This window comes from Periplaneta americana, chromosome 14 (assembly GCF_040183065.1).
Source record: "Periplaneta americana isolate PAMFEO1 chromosome 14, P.americana_PAMFEO1_priV1, whole genome shotgun sequence".
Taxonomy (NCBI): domain Eukaryota; kingdom Metazoa; phylum Arthropoda; class Insecta; order Blattodea; family Blattidae; genus Periplaneta; species Periplaneta americana.
Genome location: NC_091130.1, coordinates 40,545,636 through 40,570,348, shown reverse-complemented (window position 1 = coordinate 40,570,348; position 24,713 = coordinate 40,545,636). Strand labels below are relative to the sequence as shown.

The 24,713-nt window shown below is 35.1% G+C and overlaps 1 protein-coding gene across 1 annotated transcript in view; it reads left to right on the top strand.

Annotated features, from left to right (window-relative positions):
* The window catches only part of Sf3b3 (splicing factor 3b subunit 3), a 52,124-nt gene that overhangs the window by 19,398 nt on the left and 8,013 nt on the right, over positions 1-24,713 (top strand). Inside the window, exons 7-17 of the mRNA XM_069845215.1 lie at positions 1,917-2,095; positions 2,285-2,440; positions 8,155-8,306; positions 8,420-8,575; positions 11,105-11,260; positions 13,462-13,725; positions 15,466-15,660; positions 17,773-17,907; positions 18,295-18,500; positions 21,807-21,926; positions 23,257-23,422. Of these exons, the coding sequence (XP_069701316.1) occupies positions 1,917-2,095; positions 2,285-2,440; positions 8,155-8,306; positions 8,420-8,575; positions 11,105-11,260; positions 13,462-13,725; positions 15,466-15,660; positions 17,773-17,907; positions 18,295-18,500; positions 21,807-21,926; positions 23,257-23,422 (1,885 nt within the window). The remainder of the gene's footprint in view (positions 1-1,916; positions 2,096-2,284; positions 2,441-8,154; positions 8,307-8,419; positions 8,576-11,104; positions 11,261-13,461; positions 13,726-15,465; positions 15,661-17,772; positions 17,908-18,294; positions 18,501-21,806; positions 21,927-23,256; positions 23,423-24,713) is intronic.

Sequence of the window (24,713 nt, the reverse complement as noted above, 5' to 3'; positions counted from 1 at the left end):
GTGTATGTATGAATTATCTCCATATATGTATCTGTTTATGCTTGTATGTCTATTTACATTTGTCCTGCTAGTGATCTGACTTTTGCCATATCATTGAAGCTAATGTATTATGCCTCAGAAATAGAATTCACTGTTTCAGGCTTGCTTACAAATGGCTTTCAAAGAAGCCTGAAGTTCATTGCCACTCTCACATAATCCCGCCATCAGTCCCTATCCTTAGAAAGATTAATTCATTCCTTAGCATCACATCCCATCTCCTTCAAATCCATTTTAGTGTTATCCTCCCTCCACGTCACAGCCTCCCCAAAGGTCTTTTTCCCTCAGGTCTCCCAGTTAAACACACTATATGCATTTCTGGATTCAGTCATATGTGTTACATGCCCTGCCCACCTCAAACGTCTATATTTAATGTTCCTAATTATGTTAGGTGAAGAATAATGTGCGTTTGTAATAAAGATATTATAATAAATGGACAGAAATATGAGGAAGTAGATTCTTTTAAATATTTAGAAGTTCTAATTACCTAAGAAAACACTGCAGATGCGGATATGAGGCAAAAAATTGCTGGGGGAAATAGATGCCTGAGAGCCCTTAACAAAACTCTGAGAGCAAGATGCATAAGTAAAAAAGCAAAACTTACATTATATAAAACAGTCGTAAGACCAATTGTGCTTTATGGCAGTGAAACTTGGACTCTGTCGAAGAAAATGGAACAGCTGATGACATGGGAAAGAAAAATTCTAAGGAAAATCTATGGTCCTAAATATGAGAATGGGCACTGGAGAATTAGATATAATACAGAACTGAAAACTCAATATAAATCTCCAGATATTGTTGCTGAAATCAAAGCCCGTAGGTTGGAATGGTTAGGACATGTAATCAGGATGAATGATCAGAGAATACCAAAAAAGATTCTAAACACAAAACCAGAAGGCAGGCGCAATATTGGCAGACAGAAACTAAGATGGTTGGATGGAGTGGAGGACGATTTAAGGACTCTAGGCATGAGAAGATGGAGGCAGAAGGCTCTGGTTGGACAGGAATGGACCAAGATCCTAAGGGAGGCCAAGGCTAGACTACAAGGGCCGTAGTGCCAAAGAAGAAGAATAATAATAATGTGTGTAGATCTGCATTGTGTAAATTTCTCCATTCTCCTGTAACTTCATCCCTCTTAGCCCCAAATATTTTCCTAAACCTTTATTCTTGAACACTTTTAACTTCTATTCCTCTCTCAAAGTGATAGTCCAAGTTTCAGAATCCTACAAAACAACTAGTAATGTAAGTGTTTTATAAATTCTGTCAGTTTTTTTGAATGCTGATTGGATGACAAAAGTTTCCCAGCCGAATAATAGCAAGCATTTCTCATATTTATCCTGCATTTAGTTACCTCTCTAGTGTCATTTATATTTGTTACTGTTGCAAGGTTTTTGAATTTTTCTCCTTTACAAAGGATAAATTTCCAGTTCATACTCTCTGATCACGCAACATAATCATATACTTTGTTTTTTCAGGATTTACTTACAAACCTATCTCATTATTTAAAGTAAAATAGTTTGTGGAGTTTCTCCTAACATATTCACGTCATCTGCATAAACAAGCAGGTGATGCAACTTGTTCATTTCTAAATTCTCTGTGTTTTCTTGGACTCTCCTAATGGCATATTCTAGAGCAAAGTTAAAAAGTAAAGATGATAGTGCATTTCCTTGCTCCCAGATCAGACTAGTAGAATTATTTATTACAGAAACATTTTTGTTGACTATAACTCGGACATTGGGAAGTAACTGGTCAGCCTCTCTGGTTATGCAGCAAGTTATAGAACATGTGTTATTGAGTGTTATGCCCTCTGTTATCTTTTCTACATAAACATTGTTTTTAGTTAGTAGAGAATTCTGTATTGTCTTATTGATTTCTTTCAGTTACTTGTATCAGATAGCTCATCTTGGTGATGACGATGATGAACCAGAGTTCAGTTCTGCCATGCCTTTGGAAGAGGGTGATACATTCTTCTTTGCTCCAAGAGCTTTAAGGAATTTAGTACTAGTAGATGACTTGGATTCCCTTTCTCCAATTCTAGCATGTCAGGTTGCTGATTTGGGTGAGTATGACATCATTAATCTTCAGTTTAATGTTCTCATTTGTGCAGAAATGATGATTTAGCTTTGGTCCGTGTTTATGAATTCAAACTGATTTTCTATTCAAAGCTCTGATACAACCTGATGTGTATATTTCTATTATATAATCTTGGTAAATCAATGCAATCAATTCAAACATTTCCTGTTGACAGCCAATGAGGACACGCCACAGTTATACATGCTTTGTGGCCGTGGACCACGGTCTTCTGTGAGAGTATTGAGGCATGGATTGGAAGTTTCTGAGATGGCTGTTTCAGAACTTCCTGGCAACCCCAATGCCGTATGGACTGTGAAGAGACGGGTTGATGGTGAGTACAGATTTATTCTCATTTCATACATATTCAAATATATGAATGTTGTAGTATTTTATTATGATCCCTATTGTGTCCGTTATAAATTGCATAACAATTTGTTAACATCGTACTCCTGTTTAAAAGTTCTGTTACTGTATGTTAACTAAATTTGACAGATTTTTTTATATACCGTGGAGTATTTTTTTTTTTTACCATATCTGATATTCAAATGATGAAAATAATTTATTTATTAAGTCTAGCGACAAATATATAGAATTTCATGCCACAAATCTGAAATAAGATATTTGTATTAATATTTTTGTTGATTAAATAGCACGAAATATATTTGCTTTTACTATATAATTGCAATATTTCTTTGTTTCTTAGTGGATGTTTCATAGAATTGTTTTCTAAAGTTCCCATTACTTCCAAATAATTTAAGGCCCCCTTATTTTCTGATGTATCTAGATATGTTCAATAAAGACCTTTCAGGACTCCACTAATTTAGCAGAGTTGAATTTAATTTTTGAGTTGGTAGACACAGGAAAGTGATGACTATTATTGCTTGGGATTCTTCCCACCTGCTGTTCATTTAAAGAAAGCCACATGATCTGCTAAAGATAGAGGAACAGCTATTCTAGGTTTCAAAATAAATTTAAGAATAAGCTTGGCAGTTCGAGTGTTTTCAATATTGGTGAAGAGGGTACCAAGGACAATTCCCGTTGCCTAATGTGGGGGACGAAGGTTTTTCTGCTGCTTGACATGAATGTCCTGTCTCTTTACATCGTGATCGGGTGTTGATGTCTGCTGGCCTGTTCCCTGCGTAATTGTGTTATGATGTCTGTTGCTTTCTCCTTCACATAGTGATTAATGCTTTTTGGTCTGCTGCTTAGGGTTCTCTTGAGTGCATCATATGACTGCATCCTCGAGTTTCTTGCTGCCTGGCATGGAGTTTTATTGATTATTTTTGTCGTGGGTGTGAGGCATGGAGTTTTGATTAATTTTGAAGGAGGCTTGCAGCCTGCCATCATGGAGTTTTATTTTTCTTATCTGTTTGTTGGGCGTTGACTGAGTCATCTAAAGCAGTTGACTTAAGATTTTCTTTTTTTGAGGGTGTGGATTGGAATCCCACATCTGATTTTGATGGTGATTTATCTCTAATAATTGTAATGGATTTTTGGTGACATTGTTACTTATTTACTTTTTTATATTTTTTAAGATTTTTTTTTACACACTCTTCAGGGTATTCAAATATTGCCGTTACCAGATAACTAAAGCCAGAAGACGAATTACCAGATTCTCAAAGGAAGTGTATAACGTTTGTTGAAAGTAATGTATTTGATGGAAAGATTTGCAGTATTATCAGAGACAAACACTTAGTAAATATTTTGTTTTAAAAAATTACATCAACTGAATTGTGATTTTTTGGAATATGGTAAATGTGTTGTTGTTGTTGTTATCTAATGCCGGGCTTTGGCAACGAAGCCATTAGCATTCTTGCTCTCCAATATTTCTCTGTGGTGGATCCATCAGGTAGAACTTCACAGGTTATGAGATGATCTTCAGTCATTTCTTCTTCTTTGTTGCATAGAGGGCAATTTGGATTTGTGTAAATTCCTATTTTATTCAAGTGTTTGGCCAAATAATCGTGTTCTGTAAGCAGTCTGAATTTTGCTACTGCAGAGTTACGTGGAATTTCTGTTTTTTTTTATTAAAATGCTCCATTTTTTATCTTTGGCTTTGGTACATAGTGCTTGGTTTTGCTTGATTTTATATTTATTTTTAATTAGTCTTTTGATGGATGTAAAAGGTAGGCTTGTATTTGGATTCTGAATTAAATTGGATCCTTTTTTGGCAAGAAAGTCAGCAGTTTCATTTCCAGCAATTCATTCATGTTATTCATTCTTACACATGTTCACAGCTTTTTTTTTTCTTTCTTTAATATTAATGCAATCTCTCTGTGAATTGGTAACTCAAGTGGTTATTTTTATCATTAGTAAATATTTTGTTTAGAAACAAAATAGGTATGTTCAGTAAAGTGAGATTTTTTTTTAAAACTTCAGGTCACAGCATTTATTTTCTTTATTAATTCTCTCTGTCCCTGCACCTCCTCAATTTGATCAATACAGTGAATACCATATTGGTTTTGTGTAAAATGTACTATTTTGCTCTCAAAATATTCCTTAAAATTAGAGTGAGTTTTATACAATGAAGGTACCTACCACACACATTTATATTTGCTCCCTTCCAAATTCTCTGTGAATGAATTTGTAGGGTTTTGAAAAAAGATAAGGCACAGAAGACTCTAAATTTCAAGACTAAGAATGAAGCATTGTACTGGGACACTGAGATAAGAATGATCACAATACCTAGAGATGAAATTATAAAGAAGCAAGAGTACAGGCATCCATAACCAATGATGACAAGAACATTGAATTGTGAACATTTTGGATTATATTGAAAGGAACAGTGACTTAACTTTTCATGTAACTTAAAAAATGTGTTTTTACAGTAACAGCACATTTCTATTTTCATTCCTTTATCTTTTTGATGTTTCTGTTCCTAATATTTCTCAGTAATATAAAGGAGTATGTATGTAATGGAAACATAATAGAACACCAATCAGTATGCGGCAGATAAAACAGCTGCAGTATATTCATAACGTCAGGCAATGGAAAACCCTTCGTCTCCCAAGTAGAGCAACAGGAAAAGTCCTTACACTTTTTTCCCCTTTGCTACTATTCCTATTACACTCCTTGATATATCTTATTAGAAGTTCTATTTAACACATGTCAATATCTAATGATCTGCTGTTTTCTTCATTATAATATATAGAAAGTAGGGATGCTAATGTGCAGATATTTATTTGGAAAATTAAAACTTATTCTGTTGACCAAATATGTTAATATAATTCGTAATAATGATTCTTTCATGTTGACAGTTGAACATTGTTTTCCGTTAATGATAATGATTATTGTAACTTTTATGATCGTAGAGTCATAAATCTAAAATCAGAAGATATTGATGTGATAGTTACAGGAAGAATATTTGTAATTGGAAACTATTCTTTTTTTAATCTGTTTTATGCTAAATATTGCAGTTACATGTAATTTCGAAATTGTATTAGAATTTGTATTCTATTCTTGGTGAAGGAATTGGTTCCTCTCACTTCATAAATAATGTAACTATTCTTTTATATTAAAATAGAATATAATAATAAAACTGGTGGACTTGATACATTCTATCAAACACCAGTTGATTTTTCTTTCAGGCTTCCCTGGTGCTATATAGTGGAGAATTCTATGGGATTTGAAGAAGAGGTGAGGATCAGGAACCAATAATGAAGTGGGAACTGCTTTCAGCCAAAAATTAGTTTTATTTATAAAAATATTTACGGAAATCTCATTTTAACTTCATAATGTGATTGTTACATTTGTAATAGATGCTACTATTTTATGAAAGATATTAGATGAACCTAATTAACTTCTGTAAAATATAACTAAACATTGTGTAGTAAAACTCCACCAATAATGCTGATGATAGATACTGTAGTTAATCTGATAATTAAAGAAAGTATCTCCTGTTAGGTATTTCTATCTTTTGAGACAATTTTTTTTTTTTTTTTTTTTTCTAAATTTAAGAAACTTTCAGTTTCAGGATTTTTTTTTATAACAAGTCTGTTATATCATGATTTTACAGAACAATGTAGTGACCATAACTGCGCATTTCTGTTATAATCTTAAGCATTAAATAGTTTTTGGGGTGTTATATTACAAGTCCTGTACTGTAGTTACATTGTGTAAAGTGTCATGCCTTGGACTAGCATTATGGAATGAGTACTGGATCGAGTCTTGGTGGGGGAAGAAATTTTCTCATGAAATTTCGACCAGTGTATGGGATTTGTGCCCACCCAGAATCGTGATGGATTTGGGGAGCTACAGTGAGTAATGAAATTTTGTTTTCCAAGTCAGCTGTAATGGTTGGGAAGGATTATGGTTCTAACTATAAGTTACTTGCATACTCCTTGGATGAGAGTTCACATTTGCAGAGACGTGGATGTGAGGCCAGCTTGTGTTAGCCTGTAGGCCTCGACCATTCATGGGCTGTTACAAAACGGATTTGTTTTATTTTGTATAAATTACAATAAGTACTAGCTATTGCATACTTCATATTCATATTTTTAAACAATATATTGTAGGTTCTTGATTTTAGGTGATACATGTAGGTTCTTACAAGATTAAGATTAACTGAAAACAACTGTTCTGTCTTTAAAAGATTAGGAATTAATTGCATTTTAAAGTAATGAAAAAATATTCTTTTAAATTCTTTTGAACCATGTCATGGAACTAGACACACTGTACTTTAATCTTAGTGAATGATAGAGGTGAGTGGTAAACATTGTTACTTTGTATCATTTGAACCTGGTGTTTTAATGCATTATCATAGACAGTTTCATACATTTTTTATTTCTTATTTTTTTTGCTTTGCCTTTTCTTACTTTGTGATTTACACTGTACCTTTCCATGGCTAAAGGAATAGGATTTATATGTTAAATAAACCTATTCTAAATATCATTTTACTGCCTGTGAAAATGGAAGTGGACTCTGAAGGATTTATTAGAAACTGTGAAAATAGTACAAGTAAAGTAATGTCTTTCATAGTTTTTCTGGTTGCTATTATTAAAGTAAGATTAAGTTTTCTAGTTGAATGTTTGGTCTTAATACAAGAGAGCATTGGACAGTAATGCACAACAATTTTTTATGGAATCTTATTTTGGTCCAGGCATTCAAAGTTGGGAGATAGTTTGAGTCTTGCGCTACAGACAGAAATGGCTTGATCAATTGTCGCCCTGGACGAACTTGCGGTAACTACTGAGTAAAGATGGCGTGTTTGCTAGCATCGTCTATGTATGAAGAGCAGCTCAAACATTGACAAAGTTGCATTGTGCCCTTTGAGATAAACTCCCTAACAAATGCTGCAAATGTCATACTTCTTCACGACAATGGTTGTCCCCATGTTGCGTATTCTATTCAAGGAAAAAATTGAGGAATTTGGCTGAGAGGTGCTCAGTCAAACACCCTACAGTCCAGACCTCGCATCATCTTACTTTCACTTCTTTGATACAAGTACGAGGGAGGAGCGGAAAGTAATGCATAACAATTCCCTATTTAGTAACATTAAATTCAATTGCTATCGATATTCTACTAATTGTTTTTATAAAATCACCTGCTAAGACATTTCTCATGGGTGACTAACATTTGCACAGTCTCAATCATTCAATCATATTCTCCCTCCCCAACATGTTTCATTTTGTAGACTTTGTTTCAAAGTAACATTCTAAAAGATAGATGCTTATTTAAACAAAAAAAGTTAATATCTGTTTGTGTTTTATTTTTGGAACAAATTGTCGTTATAATATGGGTTTAAATTATTCTTTCATCGTTTTCATAACAGTCACAGTTCTACATATTGAATTAAAAATGATAGTCGTCCACCGCTGTGGAGTAATGGCCCCAATCGTTCACAAGAATAGGAGTGGTAAGCACAATAAGCCTCAGGCTGTAGTGTAACCCTTTGGGTCCCTCCTCCATACAAGGAAAAAAATTATAGTCAAAGTTAGCTATAATTAATTGTATGTAATTTGGAGTCAAAATAAATTTTAAGTCTTAATTGTCTAATGGTAATCTAAAAATCTATAAAATATTGGGTTTCTGCTTGATGTCTTTCAGAGGAATATGATGCATACATCATTGTGTCTTTCGTGAATGCCACATTGGTGTTGTCAATCGGAGAAACTGTTGAGGAAGTAACAGATTCTGGTTTCCTTGGCACCACTCCAACTCTCTCGTGTTCAGCTCTTGGGGAAGATGCTCTAGTACAAGTGAGTATCTGTCATACTGTGTTGTTTTGTTACAGTTCTGGCTACATTCTTACCATACTGTTCTTTTTTTTTTTTTTTTTTTTTTTTTTTTTTTTTTTTTTTTTTTTTTGTAGGTGTATCCAGATGGCATTCGTCATATCCGAGCAGATAAGAGAGTAAATGAATGGAAGACACCAGGCAAAAAGACTATCGTTAAGTGTGCAGTCAATCAGCGGCAGGTTGTCATTGCACTCACTGGGGGAGAGCTTGTTTACTTCGAAATGGATCCAGTAAGTAAATTCAAATTTACAATAGTAAAGTGACTGAAATTTGACACAGTACTTCATTTGTCATGACTTCGCTAGAGTCGGCGGCAAATTCGGAAGGTGGTTGAATGCTAGCATTTGCGTCAAGAGAGACAGATAGAGAGAGCAAGGCAGCGTACAACATTGCCATATTGTACTTCACGAGCACGTGCAATGCAAATAGTGCAGGAGAGAATTTAAATTATCAAAAGACAATAATGACTTTACCCGTTGATTACTGTAAGCATGACACCAAACAAATCCTGTTTCCTTTACTAACAATATTCTTTGCATGGTTCTCAATCCCACATCACATGCTTCTGCAGTCGTTTCTTGCATGTTGGCAACATTGCTACCAGCATGAACATGGCCGGCAGCGTTCTGCACCTTAAACACTATTTTCCGTGCCTGCTTGTGTAATACTTATCTTTTTACAGTCTCTTCTTCCATTTGTTTACCTTACACACAGTAAATGTTAGTTTTACTTATTCAATGTATTGAAACACTCGCACGTGAACAAACGAACTCGGGAAGTACTTGTTACAGACTGATTCTGATTGGTTCTACTGTACAAGCTTGTGACGTCACATACCAGAAATGCTACGGTGCATATAGAAGCTAACCGCCTTCCGAAATGCCATCTAATCTATCACTTGTGCTTCTTTGTTTGGAGTCTCAAAACTGTCATGGCTTTTGCTTGTGTCGATACTCTAACACCAACATTATTACTTACACTACTCTCGCAGTTCCTCAATAAATTTTAATACTCGTATGATTCAAAACGAATATACATTTTAAGCAGAGTTACAGAGTCAGCAAACAGAACTTAGTAGTGTCAGTTCTTAAGGTACTTATCTACCCTTGGGAGAACAATTTGCAATGTTCACCCAATTTTTTGTAAACTTTTTTCTTTGATTACTTGACACAAAATTAAGAATTTTCATACAAAAATAAACCTCTCAAATATTTGGGGGAAGGGGGGCAGGGGACAATTTTTTGAAGAGAAACCTGAAATTTAATTTCATTTAGTCCTCAGTCCACAGTTTTTATATTAGATCAAAATTTTTTTCACTGTCTTATTCCTAAAAGAACACAGAATAAGCTGTGAAAAACATTTTTCCCTTATCTTATCCCATTAAGAATAAATGTCATTTTATTTTTTGAAAATTTCAAACATAAAAATAAGAATTTAAGATCTTGAAATTTTAAATTAACTTTCTTAAGTAGTAGGACACTGGTAATTTGGCACTTAGCTATTTTAATCAGCTTCATTTTGGTGCAAGAATGATGAAAATGTCTCAATTCTAAGTGCACTTTGTGTTAACATTAGTGTTGTAAAATGCTGTAAAACTGAACATGAAAAAAATCATCTACATCCTGAAAGTATGAAAAATTGTAAAACCAAACACATAGCTTCATGACTGTATGAAAAATAATATAGTCAAACTCTATAGCCAAATTCGAATTGTTATTATATGAAAAATATATAAAATTGATAGAATGTGATGATTAACACTTGCAAAACTGCACTTCGGTGTAAAAAAAAGGATGTTTCTGGCCAGTAAAAACACAACTAATTAATTATAATTAATCAAACATCGTATAGAGACAAAATAGGTTCTTAGAGAAGTATGAAAAATAGATGCTTATGTGAACTGTACAGGTATGAAAATGAAAAGCTGCTTAGAATGCCACACTGAGAACATTTGCATGTATTTTGAGAGAGTAGTTAAGCTTCCATCTTTGTAAATGCCCAGCTGGTCACGTGACAACCAGAAGATTGTGAAACGGACTTCAGCAGTTTTAGTTTCTTAACCATATAGTTAGTATAATATGCAGCTAGTAATTTGTGTTTGTCTGATTGTCTTGGAGATTTATTGGTTTCATGGGAGGTTTCAACATGAATCTACATTTTATTTGGGTATTTATTTAGTTAATGTGTCATCAATACTGGACTATATCTCCAGATATCAGTTAAATTGGAAGGAACACTTCTCAAGAATGGTTTCATCCAGGATCCCTAAGGCAATAATGATGATGCTGATGCTGCTGCTGCTTTTCCCTAATATTTGGCTTCATATTAATTCGACAAATTAATTCATGCAGATATTTTAAACCCCAAACCTTTTTTGTCACAAGTTTTCAATTGAAGACACACAATTATAAAGATTACACTGACAGAAAATAAAATGTTATCTTCTCTCTTTGGTTCGTAAATTCTTCCAATTTATACTTGCCAGATAATGCAATTGGAAGCTTTTCAAAATTTGTGTGGGCAGGAGAGGGGTCATATGTAAATAGTATTGTTATAAGAGTTTAAAGTTCTGTGGCAAGTAAGTTTTGTTCCTGCACCAGAATTATATCATGTTTAAGAACTGATTTGATTTTGGCTACTTCAGGAAAGACTTACCATAATTAAATTGTACATGAAAGAACTCCACAAGCAGTAAACAAATTACCTTTTATTAAATGTAGCTGTAATATTATATACATATGATACAAATGTGATTTCAGACTGGACAACTCAATGAATACACAGAACGGAAAGAGATGCCATCAGAAGCTGTGTGCATGGCACTTGCAAACGTCCCAGTCGGAGAGCAGAGGTCCCGTTTTCTGGCTGTGGGCTTGGCCGACAACACAGTGCGCATTATCTCTCTTGATCCCTCGGTAAGTGTTAAGTCGTTCGGAAGAGCCTGGAAATTGTAATCAAATATAAGCTGATTAAAGGTATTATTAAACAGCACTTTTTTCTTTACTTAACGGTAAAGATTCTCAGATTTATTTACTATCACATTCTTGAACTCTTAACATTTTTAATGATTATTGGAATGAAATATTGGTTGAAAATGAACAATTCAATCGAGAACCCAGCCAGCTGTGATGTTTGTGCTGTGCTTTGCAGGCATTCAAGAGCAAAAGACAATCTGTTAACGTTGTTTTTCAGTGACTGAATATTGGTATAAGCCATTAATCCTCTTGCTTCCCAATACAATCCTGCAAGAGCTTGTCTTCCTTGGTTTTCTGTATTGGAGGAGGTGGTCCTTGTTATAACTGCATGGCTGTGTGTATGAATTTGTGAGTTTTATTCGTATTTGTTGAGGTGTTCATTCAGGCAGTCGTGACTGGTGAAGAGTCAGAAGAGGGCAGTTGTTTTTCTTGGTGGATGTTCAGTGGTTCTTATGCATTGTATATTTTCGTATAGTTTTACAGATAGTATTTCTTGGCTTTCTTTTGTTTATTTCTTTTTTGAGGTCTTTTAGTTTTTTTCTCTATTATGAGTTGTGTTGGTTTTTGGATTATCACAGTGCCTTTCTTGGCTAAGAATCTGCTGGATCATTTCCCATAGTCCAATATGTGATAGTATGAGGGCTATTCATAAAGTAACTTCCGTTTTCATGTAGCGTGGGTAACAACAGAGACAGTGGCGCCGCTCTTGCGGTGGAGTGTACCTTGAAGCAGTACACGTCGAGCAGCGGTGGAGTCAAGATCGTGTCTTTGTTCCTGTCTCAGCCACGTGCTGTCAAAATGTGTGCTGCAGTTGCAAGTCCCGCCAGGTGTGAGGTACATTCTATAATAAGATTTCTTGTGGCCAAAAACTGTAAAGCTAGTGAAATCCATCTCCAACTTTGTGAATTTTATGGGCCAGACGTAATGAGTGAAGGTGGTGTAAGGCAATGGTGCTGTATGTTCAAAAATGGGCGAACTAATGTCCATGATGAAGAGAGAAGTGGTCGACCAAGTATCGTGAATTCAGATCTGATTCGTTTGGTTGACAAAAGGGTTAGAGCAAACCGCAGTTCACCAAGTCGGAGCTTAGTGCAGATTTTCCACAGATAAGTCGTACTCTTCTGTACAAAGTGATTACTGAAGATTTGGGCTACCAGAAACTTTCTGCCAGATGGGTGCAGCACTGTCCTTTCTTGAGCATTACGAAAGAGAAGGTGATGCTTTCCTCGATCAGGTTGTGACAGGAGATGAGACTTGGGTGCGGTATGTGAATGCAGAAACAAAGCTTCAATCAACGCAGTGGGGCCATACTCCCTGAAAAAACCCACAAAGTGTCGTCAAACACTTTCCACAAGGAAACTCATGGCATCTGTCTTCTGGGACAGAAAAGGAATGTTGCTAGTGGAGTTCTTGGAGAGGAATGCCACAATTAATGCTGAGCGTTACTGTAACACACTAACAAACATGAAGAGGGCCATTCAAAACAAACCTCGTGGCATGTTGAGCTCTGGAGTGATTTTCCTGCATGACAATGCCCGACCGCATACAGTGTGTCGTACTGCGACCAAACTGCAAGAGTTCAACTGAAAAGTATTGGATCACCCTTCCTCTAGCCCAGATTTGACGCCTAGCGATTACCATCTCTTCATGCACATGAAGACATGGCTTGGCTTCAAGCGCTTTGACGATGACGAAGCATTGAAAACCAGTGTCGTAGGTTGGCTTCAGTCGCAGGCTGCCAAATTCTATGATTGCGGAATTTCAAAGCTCGTCAGATGCTATGACAAGTGTCTCAATGTGACTGGAAACTATGTGGAAAAATAAACTAGAATGTATACTTTCAAACATATTGTAACCCAATTCTGTAACGCCATTCACAGGTTTGTAAACAATAAACGGAAGTTACTTCATGAATAGCCCTCATACAATAATATTGCACAATTTTCTTTTTGTTTTACCTTCTCTTTCTGTTAAATGGTTGATCAGCTTTTAATTTCAGAATGACCCTCGTAACAGAGTTTGATAATTTTGAGAGTGATGCTTCTTGTACTGTCAGTCTCATATGTGTTCTCTGATTTGCTCTGAACTTACCTTCATTAATCTTTGACTGAACAGTAGTTTTTTCTTTCACTGTATTACAGGACTGTCTGTCACCCTTGAGTATGCAAGCTCTTCCAGCAGCTGCTGAATCTCTGTGTATAGTGGAAATGGGTGCCGGCGAGAGTGGAAGTGAAGGAGAACCTGGCACCACCGGTTCGTTGTACCTGAATATTGGGCTTCAGAACGGAGTATTGTTGAGAACAGTATTGGACCAGATTACTGGTGACCTTGCAGACACCCGGACACGATACCTTGGATCTCGTCCTGTCAAGTTGTTCCGAATAAGAATGCAAGGCAGTGAAGCTGTGAGTACTGCACAGATTTGTACTTTCAGAACTCATTGATTTCTTTTATATAATAAAATTTAGCTTATTATTGAGCATGTTAAGAAAAAGTCTGATGTCAGTGTCAAAATCAATTACAATCTTTAGTTTTCACGAACATCAACCAGTCTTGGTTAATCTTGCATTTTAGCTCTGGAAAACTGTTGACTGCCTTGGAGCATGTAGTTACTGTATCTATTAAGTCACTAGATGTTACGACAAGAAATTTAAGATGCTAGTGCAAGCCAAAAGAAGACAGCAAGAATCATTTGAACTGAACTTTTTAACATACTGTTCTCCAACCAGGAGATCAACCGTGAAAGGAATGTGCTTACTATTGCGTCATCTATTGGAACGAAGTAGATAGATAATATTATCGTTATAATGTCAGTTTAAAATCCATGCACTCTCCTGCATATGTTATTTCCTATATGGAGGGATTAAAAGACCAGGAGATTAACAATGATCTAATTTTGTAACTAGGATAGTATAAATATGTGTGTAACAATGTTATTATTTGTGCTGTGAGAGCGAGCCAATAGAGATACGAGTACCCACATGTGTGACCTTATGATATCAACATTCATTCACAGCATTACCCCGCTGCGTTTCATTCCGCAAAGACTTTCTCGTGGTTGGAGCACAGTAATAATTAAAAGAAAGCCTATGCTCCAAAAGTATTCCCAAATAATTTTTTTTTTAACTTTGTATAAACAAAATTGCTGTCAAAGGATATACCATGTTTCAGTATAATTCTCATTAGAGTTACCAGTCGTCTGTATGCATATTCAGCTTGTTCATCTTTCACAAGAAAACTTTCTCATGGGGGCAGATAAAAAGATTAATTTTTTTCTTCCACCATGTTAATGTCAAAACAAGTGCTTATACAAATTTTGGCCACTTGAGCGCAATTACGAGAGCCGTCCAGAAGATAAGTTTCCCTAGGGCTGTTGACAGAAAGAAAACACAATTTCATGAAAAGATTAATTGGAGCAGATATAGCAAATGTGAGCTATTTCCCCACCGAAATTGAGACATTTATCATACCATGGGATCAACTTTTGTATTCTTGTGTGTAAGAAGTCTGCCACCTGGAATTGCAACCAATATGTGACGGCCATCTGCACCGCTCTGTTGATCATGGTTTGACAGATGTCTAAATTCTGATGAGGAATATATTGACAAAATAGCTCAACAATTGCTGTATCTGTTTGAATAAAACTTTCTATGAAATTCTGTTTTCTTTCTGTAAATGATCCCAGGAAAACTTACTTTCTGGCGGTCTCATAATTGTGCTCGAGTGACCAAAATTTGCATAAGCACTTGTTTTGTCATTATTAACATGGTGAAAAAAAATTAACTTCTTCAGCCCCCACGAGAATATTTGCTTCTCACTGCTAGATGATTACGAGGTATAGAGAGAACATTTCTGGACACAATAGCTGAAGCTGATTGTGCAACATCCAGTGAATTTTTACATGAAGTTTTGGACATGGGATCAAATGAAGAGCTTTCGGAAAATTTAAAGCAAAAATATGTATGTGCTTAGGCTGTGATATGATGTTACATCCTATCCGTGTTTCATCTGAACAGTGATTACAATTTCATGTCTGATCACAGCTGACATAGTTCATTAATTATTTTAGTAAATGGGCCTAATTGCGTAATGTTAGTCAGAAAGCAATGCAAATGTAGTTATATCTTGAATACATTTTCTTGCAGGTGTTGGCCATGTCAAGTCGATCGTGGTTGAGCTATTATTACCAGAATCGTTTCCATTTGACACCTCTGTCATACGAGTCACTAGAATATGCTTCAGGCTTTTCGTCTGAACAGTGTCCAGAGGGAATAGTCGCCATTTCTACGAATACACTTCGTATTTTGGCTCTGGAGAAGTTGGGTGCAGTCTTCAATCAGGTTTGTGTATAAAACATGTTCTACAATAGCTTTTATTTTTGGATAGGGCATTATTATAGTTGCATATATTACTCTAATATCTGGAAAACTTACATATTATAGTTAGTGATTGAAAGAATTGACACTAGAGCCATAAATGAGCCGCTACATTTATATGTTATGTCATCTGATTGATTGTCTTGAGTACCAAAATTTAAAAAAAAATATAATTTGCAATTGCGTACCTAAAAAGTTACATAGATGTATTATTTTCATTCCATTGCTATTTGTTCTGTTGTCTCTGCTAGGTAACAATTTTAGATAAATTAATTAAATTCTGTTACAAGTGCAGCATTTTGTTTTAAGAAAATTACTAATGTCAAGAGTTATCTCGTGAAACCAAATGCTTGTGTGCGCTGTAGCTCATAATAAGAACCTTACGGTGGGAATGAACGAGCTAGTTAGCTGTTAGTCGAAGCATAGTGAGGGAGAGAAGTTTCCCAGTCCACTTCTTCTTTCTCCTTACATGCAGGTAGTTTTCACGAGATACCAAATGGCCTGTAATAGACAAACTTTTTTTTTTCTTCATAATTTTTTATTAAAAATCCAGGATGCGTATTATGTACAAGGAAAAGATTTTAGAGGAAAAAATCATAACTACCTGATATCCCATGATAATTGCAGTTGATTTCGACATCAGACATTTAAGTACAGTAAAATTGAAAATCGTCGTTGTATGACTTCAAGAACATCAGTATATTGAACACTTACAATCAATAATTCGTTTCGAAACGAATGGGAACAGCCAGCAGAAGTGGATAATGAAAAAAAGAATATCTACAATCCCACCATTCCATATTACCTCCAAAAGTACCAGCTGAAAGAGCTTGGAGTGATCGGACTTCTGGTTGGAGCAAGAGGTACCGCTACTCTCTTCATGAAAGATGTGTTTAAGAGGCTTGGAATACCTACACCTATTATTCCGGTTGTAACCTTAGCTGCATTGAAAGGATCTATTGCTCTCCTGAAGCATCACCTATATTCGAAATGAAACTAAGTTCATTAGCATTCTTTACTTTTTTGTCACACCTACCTCTTTAAAAATAGGTATATTTCCACTAATCTTAAAATGTATTTGCAGCTATATACTTGTAGGAGTTTCATTGTCAAAACAAAATCAATGGTTCAGTGAACTTGTAAACATTTATATGATTAAGTACTCTTTGTCTTTTGTGGCAGCTCACAAATGGTGAGAAGATTTCTAAATTACAGATTGTAAAGTGCGTAACTTACGAAATGAATAAGAATGTATTACAGTGTAACCTAAAACTGAATACAACTAAAGCAAAAACTAGTTATAAAATGTAATATGTACATTATGCGGGGATTTCCCCCCCCCCCCCACATATTACTGTAAAATAGGATGTGTTCATTACGCAAAAAAATAGTTTCTTTTTGAAATGCTGGTAATTTCAAAATTAATTGTGATATTCGTGTTGCCATATTGGTCCTTAATTTTATGCAGTTTTTGTTACATGACTTCACGTATACATTGTCTGTTCTTCTTTGCTTTTACTGTTGTGTTATTTTACTGTTTTAATTATATTTTACATTTTAATTCTTTAATAGCACCATGTTCATCATCTGTGTAACATGACATAGCTGTCTAAAGAATTAACATTTCTTTTGATTCATATCTGTATTCTTGGTCTTTCATTACCTAGTTTTTATTGCCATGTAATAGTATGACTATGAGAATTACCTATTAAGGTTCAACGGAGTTCGTTTATGAACTATATGAGAAAATAAAATAAACATTGACTACGTTGGTCTACATAAATTATTCTGGTATGAATGATGCGAGATTTCTTGTCGCTTACATTTTCACTCTTATCTTGCATTACTTGTAATATGAAGTTTCCTCATCTCTCTTCTTTTTGTATTATATAATTATGTCCGAGTAAATTTATCACTTCTTTGTAATAAATACAGAATGATGTAACCATTAATCCGTGTTTCATATGACACATGATTTTACTCTTGTGACTGACTGGCTATTGAATGTTTTAACTTCTCGTGTATAGAAAGGATGTATAATTTAAATTGAATTACTAAACTGTACTTGATTTGCAGGTATCGTTCCCTGTGGATTATACTCCACGAAAATTTGTCATACACCATGAGTCTGCCCATCTTATAATTACGGAGACAGAACACAATGCATATACAGAGGAAACCAAGAAACAGAGACGGATACAGATGGCAGAGGTATGTGTCCAAGCTGCAAGGAACCTAAACATTTTATACATATATTTTATAATTTTTCAAAATGCATTTTGCAAATATATTTTTCTGTTTTACAAGGAAAAACGCATGCTTGTACTAATATTTGCCCTCATGAAGCTCATCTCAGATTTATGAAAATTTAATTTGTTTTCGTGGTGATGTTATAGAATGCACTTCACTACGCTTTGCAACCAAAATTCTCGTATGTAATTTTTTCGTAAATCATTTATGCAGAAATATGATGACAAACACATAATTCTGAAAACTTTGATGTGACGTCCTGCAGTTCTGATTTCTGCTGCAAAGCGTCTGAAATTGTTGGAGCTGTCAAGGCTGATTATTGAGGATACTATATGTACTTGTTCTCAGGAAATGCAAGAGGCAGCTGGTGAAGAAGAACAAGAACTTGCACGTGAGATGGCAGAGGCTTTCTTGAACGAAGACTTGCCAGAAAGTGTATTCAGCGCTCCCAAGGCTGGTCCAGGCATGTGGGCTTCTGTAATTCGTGTCTTGGATCCAGTGGAAGGCAAGACAGAGCAGCTTATTAAATTGGACCAGAACGAAGCCGCTCTTAGGTGAGAATTCCATAGTGCAGCATTCGTAACGAGTGGTTTAATATTTTATATTGTATTGTATTAATTTCGAGATTTTGGGGTCCATTGGTTCATTGTCAAATTTGAAGTGTTTTCATTCTCGACTTGCCATAATACTAAGTTACTGTTAATGTAGCCTGTAATGAAAAATACTTAAGGTTGTTACTTGTTTAAAAGAATTTTGAAACTATAAATATGTCTAGAATGGAAGACAAAGTTTCTGGCTTTTAATAATTAGTCCCAAATTTTTATATGATGATTGTACTTTTCTCCAGTTCAAAGCATTACATACATACATTTGAAGGTCACTACAAAGTCATGGCAACTATTTTTTTCAGCAAAATGTCAGACCGCAATCCACATTTTTCGATATGCAGCAATATGATACTTGTTGATGGCACTAGATGGTGTAGATGTTCAAGAATGGAAGAGGAAGGGATGCGCGATAGTCAGTTGATTTTCAGCCTTTGTCAAGTATGCGCTATCAGGAATAAATGTCCCGAGTTATTGAACAATGCAATCATTCTTCGCAATAATGCAACAGCCCAGACAGCAGACATTGTTAATACCTGTTTACGGACCTGGAGATGGGAAGTACTAGACCATCCCTCCTACTCGCTCGATCTGTCACCATGCTATTTTAATTTGATACTGAAATTGAAAGATCCATTTCATGGGAGATGCTTCCCTACATGAAAAGACAGCGCTAATACAGTGTAACATGAGATTACCAGATTGGACAATGGAGCAGTTGATATTTGTCACCTTTCTCTTATTTGGCAGCCAACAGCTGATTGCTTTAGTGATTACTTCTAAAGTTCTTAAAGTGTTAATGTATGTGTAGACTATTGTGCTCAACATTATTACTGTAGATGCATTTTTTAATTTTCTTCCTTGTCTACAATACTTCTTGAGTAATCCATGTAATGGACATTACTGGTAGAGTACATTGTGTATTTGCATAAAATGTTTATATAACAACAAAAAAAATAGTTGCCATGACTTGGTAAGTAACCCTTGTATATGTTTCTCTAGTTCATACATTAATTAATTGCAATATGAATATGGAAAAAAATATATAACTCCATTGAAGAAACAGTAGTCCCTAATCTTAACTACACCTCACCACTCTAGTTAAAGCCGCTACGTCTGGCCGCAAAACCAGGTGGCCCGGGTTCGATTCCTGGTCGGGGCAAGTTACCTGGTTGAGGTTTTTTCCGGGGTTTTCCCTCAACCCAATATGAGCAAATGCTGGGTAATTTTCGGTGCTGGACCCTGGACTCATGTCACCGGCATTATCACCTTCATCTCATTCAGACGCTAAGTAACCAGAGATGTTGATAAAGCGTCGTAAAATAACCTACTTAAAAAAAAAATAAAGCCGCTACGATGGTCTAGAAGTTAAAGAGTGCTGGACATGGCAGTGACTTTTTTCGGTAAATTGGTTTACACAATTGGCATCATATGGATGAATGACAGACACTCAAGTACCCGCCATTAGACGTTACAAAAAAAGAAATTCGAAATAAAAGTATCAGAAATATACAAGTTACATTATCAGTAAGGTTTCAAATAATGAAATGTTTAATTTCCCAAATTTTTTCCTGACCTAATAATTTCGATCAATTTGAGATACAGTAGAGTGCAAATTAATCCGAACAACGTAATTACTTGTGCAAAAACACTCAAACGGGATAAAAAAAAGATCTAAGACATACCTCAGTAATCTATGTGGCCTCCCTTGTTCCTAATAACAGCTCTGAGACGATTTGGCACAAATATTCTTCATTTCTTCATCGCGAAACCATACACCAATGAGGGCAGAAATCATCTTCTCCTTTGTAGAACAATCCATTTTTTGCATTCTTCTTTTGCAAATTGACCACAAGTTCTCAATGGGGTTGATGTCGGGTGAGTTGCCTGGCCAGGGGAGTACCTGAATATTCTTCTTGTTGAAGAATTCTGTAGTTTTTCGAGATGTATGGCATGGTGCCAGGTCTTGTTGAAACACACCTCTGCCATCCGGAAATGATTTTTGCAGCGGGGTACGATTCTGGTTTCCAATAAGTGAATATATTTGTCAGAATTCATCATTCCCTTGATAGGTAATTGATGCTCCAGGCCCTTCATGTGTAAAACAACCCCAAAACATTACTTTAGGGGGGGGTATTTGGGTGCTTGTTGGAGATGAGCTGCTGTTACTTTATCGGATCCTTTCCGTACATAAGAAACACAGTGGCCGTGGACCTCAAAATGAGACTTATCAGATAAAAGTACATTCTTCCAGTCATTCACTGTCCAGTGTTGATGTAATTTTGCCCACATTAAGTGTTTTTTGCACATAACAGGGTTTAGCAGTTGCTTCTTAATAGGCTTACGAGCCCTTCGTCCAGCTTCCAAAAGCCTACGCCGCACTGTTGTGACGTGAATATTCGCCCCAGTGGTAGCCATTAACTCGCGGGTTAAGTCAACAGCAGTTAGTGTAGGATTTAATTTACTTTTCCTGACAATTAAACGATCATCTGAAGGTGAAGTCTTCCTTTTCCGGCCACAGTTTCCTTTTTTCTGGGGTGTGTTGGATCCAGTCTCCCTGTATCGTTTTATGATTGAATTAACAGTAGCCAAACCGATGTGATATTCTGCAGCAGTTTGCCTCTGTGTCATAGAAGAATGCTCTGCTAATGTTATAATTTTAGACCGTTTTCGTGGAGTTGTATCCATTTGTGAAAACGACAGAATGTACACAGGATTGCAGTATTAAATCTTCAAAACAACTGAAATGCTTATGAGTACAAAATGACAGGCAAAACGTCACATATTATAAAAAAAAATAATAACGACAGACCTTCAACAATGGAATTACACGTATTACAGATGTCAATTAAAGCGGTATGAGCAGCTGTGAGGCCAACAATGACAGAAATGTAAAAATATGTCTTGTTCGGATTAATTTGCACGCTACTGTATTTACGGAAGTTATCCAATTACACTTAATACAAGCCTTTATTAAATGTGTAAAATACATCCACTCATTATTGTTACTTGGTTTTTTGTTTGGGAAGTGTGAAGTCCTCCCCCGAATACTGTGCCTTATCTCCATTGAAGAGAAGAATATTTTTAGCTTTATTAACTTGTTTATTCAGTAGTATATAATTAACATGATGAATTTTGTCATTTATGATTTAATGATTTGAGTCCTGCAGTTCTGATTCATATGCTGTAGTTTAAGATACGCTTTATGACATGCAATATTGTGTAAAAAATCAATTTTGTTTTATACCTTTTCAGTATTGCCTTGGTGAAGTTCGCAAACCAGCCAGATAACCAGCAGTTCATTGTTGTTGGTGTGGCAAAAGATCTCCAGTTAAATCCGCGCCAAGTTGGAGGGGGTTTTCTATACACTTACAAGTTAGTATACACACAATCCTTGAAATTTATAGAACCTGTAGTACTTTCACGATTTATGTTTTTAATTTATATTTACGATAGTAACTCTTAAAAAGTAGAAAAGTGGTACATGGATCATTCTCCAAAAAGATGCATTTTGAAAGTAAAATTTTCCGAAATGTAAAATTTGGATAAAAATGATTTTTTTTTGTATGTTTTTGCCTTTGCCCTTACTAATTTTATTAAACTACATTATTCGTCTAAATCAAATTTTGGTATTTTAGCAATAAATTCACTTCAAATATTTCGCGTGACTATGTGACAATAGCCCTTCTCATGCCCAACTTTCTACATTCTCTTTTCCTCATTCTCTAAATATTTTAATATACAAATAAGAAAAAAAATGTATGCAAGAAGAAACCCTAGAAAAATCCATTAATTGAACCTAATGTTTGACAACTGCTGGTTTAAAACACAGCTCAAGTTAATTATTTTATTTAAAAACCTAAACTAATGAAATTCATCAGTAACAAATTTTAAAAAAAGTATATTATGTCATTTAATTTACAATAATCTTATAAAATAATATACATAGAAATGCCAGTATAGCAAACTCGAGTGGGTACTGTAATTACTTTCGTTAAACCGAAAATTGATTAAATTTGCCTACAATTGTGTCCCATATTATGGTAGAAAAATGCATTAATTGAACCTAATGTTTGACAACTGCTGGTTTAAAACACAGCTCAAGTTAATTATTTTATTTAAAAACCTGAACTAATGAAATTCATCAGTAACAAATTAAATAAAAAAGTATATTATGTCATTTAATTTACAATAATCTTATAAAATAATATACATAGAAGTGCCAGTATAGCAAACTCGAGTGGGTACTGTAATTATTTTCGTTAAACCGAAAATTGATTAAATTTGCCTACAAATTGTGTCCCATATTATGGAATAACAGATACCTGGATTAGGTTATACTGTATATCCATATTATATTGCAACTTCAATAAAAGTCTGTACCATAATGATAATTATGCATATTCGACAACTGAATAATTATTCTTGCATATTTTACAATAGGCTTTACTTCGCTTTTCTCCACTCCTCTGTCTACTTCTTCAATGATTTTTCTTTTCTCGTCTAGTGAAAACTGCTTTCTTGTCTTTTTTTCTGTCATACCTAATATTTTAATTTTAATATATCTTGAAATGATGTCTGTAACATGTTAGACTCATGATTTAAAATGATTTCAGTTGAAACTGATCAAGTATATCGTAGACTTCTAGAATGTGTATATATCTTGTAAACACACTGTAACTGTAAGGTATATGAATTTTTGCAGGCTAAATGTTGATTGCACCAGTATAGAACTTGTTCACAAAACCCCTGTTGATGAAGTGCCATCGGCAATTTGTTCATTCCAAGGCCGCATTTTGGTTGGTGTTGGCCGCATGTTACGTCTTTATGATATGGGGAGGAAGAAGCTGCTCCGGAAATGTGAGAACAAAGTAAGTTGTGTTTTGTGCAAGGGAATTTTTTTTTTCTTCTGGAAAATAATCCGTCCTGAAAAGGAAGATTACTAAGAAAATACATTTAAAAAATTGACTTTTTTTTGTTTTCGTTAGTACTAATGTACTAACAGGATCTGCCATTGGTTTACAAGATTTTAGCTGGAATCCTTTCTAAGGTTTACTGTACATTATCACGTAATTCTCTCCGTTTTTCCCGTCAAAAGTAAATAAGTACTATTGACTCACAAAAAATTACCTTTCACGTTTTCTCCCCCTCCATATTCTACACTGTTATCACTTTCATCGGCACCCTCACTGTTTTCACACATTTGATTCAGATAACATACCTTCTTGTTCATTTTAACTATTCCACAACATGTCAGTCATCTTCGGACCCATCTGTAGCACAGGAAATGTCAGTTTAAGGTTTCTTTTTCCCCAGTGATCTGCCCCCATGCTTCGTTTACGAACTCACACATTGTCATTATAGACTGCTTTTGATGGTATTTGTAGGGGAGGTAGAAAGAGAGACAAAGCACAACTTAGACGGATTAAGTACAGATCTATTGTCAGGAGATTGTTGACCCTGGGTCTTCACATTCGAAATGGGATTTGAAACATAAGGAATTCCAGTATCCTTTGAGTGAAGGAAAATTTGCTTTCAATACTTTTAATTTGACTATTACACTTTTACTACGTCACACTACTTTCGACCAATAAAACGGTACGAAAGGACGTCTTTCAACCAATTATGGCCGCTTATCGCACAATTTTATCGCGTCCCTAGCATTTGTTTATTTTTATCACTACCCTAGCATTTGCTTCTTTGTTTGCCAACATTTCAAACTGCACTGGTCTGGCTGTTAAAAAACAGAAAATTACAAACCACTCCAGTCGATGCACATCATTTTCAAATATGACTCGCATTTTGGCATTCAAGAACAAGAATTAATAAAGATCACTGGTCATATATGAAGAGCACCATTCGGAAATCCTGAATGAGTTGATGGATACACCATGTACACCAATGAGTTCACTTCTTTTACGCACACGTCCAATATAACATAAACTGAACCACCAAAACATTCAAATTTGAAAATTGAACTTTCAATAATTGTTTCTTTTAAAATTATCCATGTTTATTTTTTTATTTCATCGTTAATTAAAACGTTTCTTGTTTATTTCATCATCCCTAATTAAAACTTTTCTAACTCTTGTTTATATTATTTAGGTTATGTTATAGCTTCTGCTATATATTATGGATAGTCACGTAACAGAGATTGTTTAA